At 35.6% G+C, this 6384-nt stretch overlaps 1 protein-coding gene across 1 annotated transcript; it reads left to right on the forward strand.

The window, feature by feature from the left end:
- The first annotated feature begins 4370 nt into the window (after window positions 1-4370).
- On the forward strand, window positions 4371-5588 carry LOC149144251 (aspartic proteinase nepenthesin-1-like). Its single transcript, XM_089452091.1, has one exon. The coding sequence runs from the start codon at window positions 4371-4373 to the stop codon at window positions 5586-5588; it is 1218 nt and encodes a 405-aa protein (XP_089308217.1).
- The last annotated feature ends 796 nt before the right edge of the window (window positions 5589-6384 follow it).

The following is a 6384-nucleotide window of genomic DNA, read 5'->3' on the forward strand; positions in this document are numbered from 1 at the left end:
TTCTTTCTTGAAGCTTCATTATATTGAATTTTGTTTGGTACATGAGTTTTTATTATGGATGAGTGTATAGGTCATATTGGTATTATGTGGTGTTGTAGAGTTTGATTTTGTTGAGTGGATTTTGGATGAGTTTGTGGCTACAAAGTGTGGTTTTGAAGAGCCAATTGTTTTTAGTTGATGGGTTGATATATTTACTGAGATTGTGTTGCAGAGTATTGTATCTAGATTGGTGATTGTGTTGTAGATGTTTGATTCTATTTATAAGCATAGATTGGTTTTGTGAGTCCAATATGAAAATGGAAGAAATGGGGCTCACAAGTGTTTGATTTCAGAGATCATGGATCAAGTGTGAAATATCCTAAAATGTCCATGGAATAGATTGAAGGTTAGGGACTTCAGTGTGGCGAGTGGTGGCCTGCAAGGGTTGGGGCCCTTGTGTGGCAAGTGGTGACTTGTATTGAGGGTGTAGCAACATCCTTTTGGTGGTGTCTTTAGAAGTTGGGGAGTAATGGCTTCCATCCAATGGTAGAAAATAGTGGTGTATGGGCGAGGCTTATTAGGAGTGGTGGCTTCCAATGTGTGGTGCCCTGCAGAGTCGAAGGAGTAGTGGTTTATAAATTTTATACAGGTTGTGGCATGGAGACAATGGTGGCTCACATGATATGGAAGTTGTGGCTTGCACACTAGTGGTGGCCATTGATCATATGTAATGATGAATTTTTATAATAGAATAAGAGTAGAGTGGCTCTCTCCCTTGTGGTTTCCACCTTACATCCTATGTCTCTATGTGTGCATGCTATTGATGGTTCCTCATTTGGTTATTTGCTTTGATGTTTTCATGTTATGTGGTTAGATGTGATTAAGTGACAGTTATCCATAGATCTCCTTATATGTTATGGTATTAATGGATGAATAATAAATTAATTGGGTTTGAAATAAGAAATGAAAAAATGGGTAGAAATAGATCACAAGGAGAAATAATGATTCACTCCCCACCTCTTAGTATCGTTAAAGGTTTCTAACACAAGAAGTCAAATTATTTAAGCTAACAATATTTATTGGGAAGGCCTCAACTAAATCAACACAAAGAACCAAAATGACATCATGTACAAAGTGGATCTCTCTAAAGCCTTTGAGAGGATTAGTTGACTTTCTATCATACTCTCTTTATTCATTTGGGGTTTTGTCACTCCTTTTTCTCTTGGGTACTAAGTTGCATCAACACTTCCTTTCTTTCTCTTTTGATAAATGCAATGGCCTCCTAGTTCTTTAATGTGGATGAAGGACTCCATTAGGGATGTTCTTTTCCCCCCTCATCATGGATGCCAAAATAGGGTAAGTTTCACAGGAATTTTCATTAGTAGCCACTATTAACTGACCCACTTACTCTTTATAGACGATATTATTATATTCTCAGATGGAAACTTGGATCATCCTCAACACTTGAATCTTCTCCTAGATACTTTTACAAATGCCATTGGAATGCTTATAAATATCCCAAAATCATCACTCTAGTGTTGTTGGGGCATGATTTCTAAAGAAAAACATCAAATTGGGATTGTGTCTTCCACTAAAATGGTGGGGCTCAATCAAGGTCTAAAATACATGGACTTTATGCTAAAGCAAAATAACCACAAGAGATCACATTAGCACTCTTTACCTAAAAATATAGAAAAATCAATTAGAGTCTCGTGCAACAAGAGGATGTATAGGAACAACAAATTAATTTTATGTAAATTAGTCATAGAAGTTGTTTGCTAGGCCCCTTTGGCATGGATTCCTATTGGGATCCTTCATGAAATGCAACAAATATATTCTTGATTTTTATGGGTTGGGCAGAATGGAAAAAAGAATGTTCTCTCTCATATCTTGGCACAAAAATTTCCATTCCAAAAAATAATATGGTTTTGAGGAATAAACAATATCCACTATTTTTCAAATATTCTTGTAGCCAAATGGGTCTAGAAACTCATTCAGGGGAAAGGGGAAAGGCCTATGAGCTCGAGTCACCTAACAAGAATATATATGCCCTGTTACATTAGTAGACTAGAAATTCAGATTGTCAGGACAATCTCAATATTGATGAGTGCTTTAATCAAACTAGCTATCAAAACAAGATAAATCACATCAGACACAACTCCCTTCAATAGTGGCTTAGCATATAGTCATGTTTAAAGATAAAAGCATGTCATCAGCTAATATTACTAATAATACTAATATTGAATGTCTATGTTAACTAATTCATTTCTATTTAAAATAACAATTAAGTCAATTATTTAAGATGTGACAAACTATTCCAATATATATATATATAAGTTATCAAATTAAATATATTAAAAGTCAAAAAATAATATTTTTATTATTGAATATGTAGATATTTTTATATATATATTTTAAATTATTTTAATACAAAGTTTAAATAAATTATTTCAATATATTTCAATACCAATTTCATATATACATAAAATATATTATATTATATAAAATGATATTTTTTAAAGATTAAAAATTTAAAAAACAACAATTCACTTAATTATTTAAAATAACATAATTTACAATGTCAACTTCATGTATATTATATTTTATCCCTACTATAATATAATATAATATATCTGTTTATTTAAAATAACATAATTTACAATGTCAACTTTATATATATTATATTATATCCCTACTCTAATATTTCTGACAAAAAAAATAATATATACATATTTCCTCAATATTCCCAAAATTTGCAATTAGAATCATTAAACATGACTTAGTTGATAGAAACCTTACTCACGCCCTCGCCCTCCCTCCTCAGAACTCACGATGGATATCCTACTCCCTCGTTCCTCTTGCTGCCATCGCCATTAGGGGCCTCTCTGTCATGCCCCTACCCCTGCGGTAGTCTTCCAACCGCTTGTAGCAAGGTGCGGCACCACCGAACACTTTCTTTTCACCAATACTAACATTCGTGGACTACGCCTACTTTCACATTAACATACTTAGATTGTGTTTCGCAACTAAGTAAAAGCAATTATAATTTATACTTAATGAAGCCCATACTCATTCATTATCATCATGCAATTATATCGAGAACAATAACAAATGCAACAAGTATAAAGGAGAGGGGCAACTCCCCGTAATGTGAGTCTGCCCGACAATTTTATTAAAATATCAGATTTACAACACAAGTGTGTCTTGACCGAACCAAGTCTCACACTTAGACAAATTTACAAAGATAAGCAACCTGCTTTTACAATCATGTGCACCCTTGCACAAAAAGAAGTGCTCACCCGAGCCACTTATTCCTCTCTACCAAGTCCTGCACAAATCTACATACAAATCGAACCCCGGCACACTTGCCTTCACCTCAACCGGCACAAGAATACACCAAAACTGCACCTTGATAGAGCGCATGAGATATGCGCAGTTCTATCTCTCCCTTGCACAAGTTTTACCCCTCTCTTATGCGTAGAAGTGATGATTCGATTCGATGGTTCAAATGAGCTCAAGCTCTTTAAATATATATGAAACCTACGTGGGTTTACATGGGGTGTGCAGCCCCATGGCCGACCCCACAACCATCATCGTATGCCCATATGCACCATGTTTACAAGTCGGCTTTCATATGTTTTTCACATCGCATATAAAAGCTCACGCTCAACACTTAGTCGCATAAGTGTTCTTCATTTTGTCACATTTCGCCGCATGCATTTGTCGCGTTCCCGTCGCACATTTCCTCCGCACACCGGTGCGCCGGCCCGCGCGCCCGCTCTCGTGCACGAGTGCCCGTCGCACTTCACTCCCGAAGGCCTTACACTCTCGCTCTCAAACGCCGACCTATTGTTAACTAATATTCTAGGTTGCCTATTGATATTCGATGTCTATGTTAACCAATTCAATTCAGTTTTAACTTCTCATTTTTATATATATCATATTCAATTTTGCTTATTGCTGGGTTAATTAATTCATTTGACTTTTAACTTCATATATATATTACATTTCTTAAATAATTAAAAAATTTAAAACCATAATTAAGTTAATTAATTATTTGGCCAACAAAAATTTAATAAAATAAAAATGCACACTAGGTTAACTAATTCATTTGACTTTCAACTTCTTATATATATATATATATATCACATTTCCTAAATAATTTAAAATTCTTAAAACAACAATTAAATCAATTAATTATTTGGTGTGTGAAAAATTAAGTTCATAAAAATACACACAAACGACAAACTCCCCCGTGCCTCTTGCTGCCATCGTCATTGCCCATTTATATTCAAACATATATCATCGTTGCTCCCATCATTCATTGCAGAACTGTATGGTGCAATTTCATTCACCTTATTCCGTGTTAGCTTATTCGCATAATCGTTAACATGGTGGCCTCCAAGTTCGATTTCATCTTCTTGATCATCCTCTCACTGCAACTCTCTGCTGCAATATTGTTGTGTAATGGAATGTCTATGACCCTTCACACCAGAAGGTCTTTGAGAGGAGGGGTGAGAGTGAAGGAGCCTCTCTTCTATAACGCCACCGCCACTGAGTATTACATTGAATTATCTGTGGGCACTCCTCCGCAGGATTTACTGGTGGTCATGGACACTGGCAGTAGTGTGGTGTGGGCACCCTGCACCCCGAATTATACATGTACTCCGGATCCATCCCCGTGCCCTGGATACACCACCGTTTTTCTTCCCAGCAAGTCATCGTCTGCTCTTTCTGTAAAGTGTTCAGATCCAAAGTGCAGAGAGGTCTGTTATGAGGGCTCGGGGACGTGTCCAGACAAGTGCTCGGGGACATGTCCAGACTATGACCTTGAATATGGCTCCGGAAGTGCGAACGGGCATCTACTGACTGACACCTTGACTTTGCCATCGGGCAGTGGACACATAACTAAATTTGGGTTCGGATGCTCAGTGACGTCGCAGGGGATTGCTGGTATTGCAGGATTTGGCAGAGGAAAACTGTCTCTGCCTTCCCAGCTGAGTGTTCATAAATTCGCATATTGCCTTAACGATCAAAACAATGGCAGCGTGATAGTGCTTGGCGACAGAGCAGTTCCCAGGAATATGAGTTTAAAATACACTCCCTTTCTAAACAACTCTGTGGGATACAACGAATTCTATTACGTTGGTCTACGAGGGGTGAGTATTGGTGGAAAATACTTGAGACTGCCCTCCAGTCTATCCAGAATTGACAATTACGGCGACGGCGGAACCATCATAGATTCAGGCACTTTTATCACTATCTTTCCCGCAGCAGTCGTTGACCAGATTAAAGCTGAATTTTCTTCTCAGATTAGATATCCTGAAGTTCAACCGACAGGTTTCTCTGTATTGTGTTACAATGTTTCTGGTGTGGCCCATATTCAATTCCCTAAGTTTTCATTCCATTTCAGCAGTGGCTCAGCCATGGTACTGCCTGAGGGCAATTGTTTCATGCCTCAGGGCAATGGTACTTACTGCTTGGCATTTTATCCTTCCGACATTCCTCAAGGACCTGCTGCTATTTTAGGAAACTATCAGTCGAGGAATTTGTATATATTGTATGACACAGAGAAGAATCGTCTGGGCTTCACTCGGCGGGCGTGCTAGCAATTCGGCTGATACATTGATGATCCATATATAGTCTATCTATTTCCTCTTTATCCCTAGATAGTTGGGCTGATCCATTGATGGTCCATATATACTCTATGTATTTCCTCTTTATCCCTATATAGTTTATAGTTTAGGTATTTTCTCTTTATCCATATATAGTTTATAGTGTAGGTATTTCCTCTTTATAGTTTAGGTAAGTATTTCTTCTTGATCCATATATATATAAAGTTTATGTATTTCTTTTTTATTCACAAGTATTTCCAGTTAATCTATATTTTTCTTATGGTTTATTCAATATTTTGAATAAGAATTTTAAAAAAAATTTAATATTTAGTTTTTTTTACATATATAAAGAGTGGAGTACATTTTGAATAAGAAACTTAATAAACTTCTAATATTCTTTTCAAAATTTTGTTTTAAGTATTTCCACTTAATCCATGTTTTTCTTTGGGTTTATTTAATATTTTGAATAAGAATTTTAATAAATTCTTTAGGCTTTTTCACATATATAAAGATTGAAGTACATTTTGAATAAGAAACTCAACAAATTTTTAATATTTTTTTTTAAATTTTGTTTTACATATAAGAGTTAAGTGATTTATAAATATTTGATGGTATTGTTTAATTTAATCTACAAAATTTCTTGCATGGATTTCATATTATGAAAAGCTACAAAACTTTGTAAATAAAGACAAAGTATATTTTACTTTAAACATGAAGAATTTCCACATAGAAATGCAATAGCTACCTAAATTATGAGTATGTTTTTGGTACCACATGACACATGACACAT

This window comes from Pinus tabuliformis, chromosome X, assembly GCF_031772625.1.
Source record: "Pinus tabuliformis cultivar Carrire ecotype Pingquan chromosome X, CPIR1, whole genome shotgun sequence".
NCBI lineage: Eukaryota > Viridiplantae > Streptophyta > Pinopsida > Pinales > Pinaceae > Pinus > Pinus tabuliformis.

Coding starts and splice junctions, on each gene's coding strand:
- LOC149144251 (XM_089452091.1), top strand. CDS start 4,371: ATGGTGGCCTCCAAGTTCGATTTCATCTTCTTGATCATCCTCTCACTG.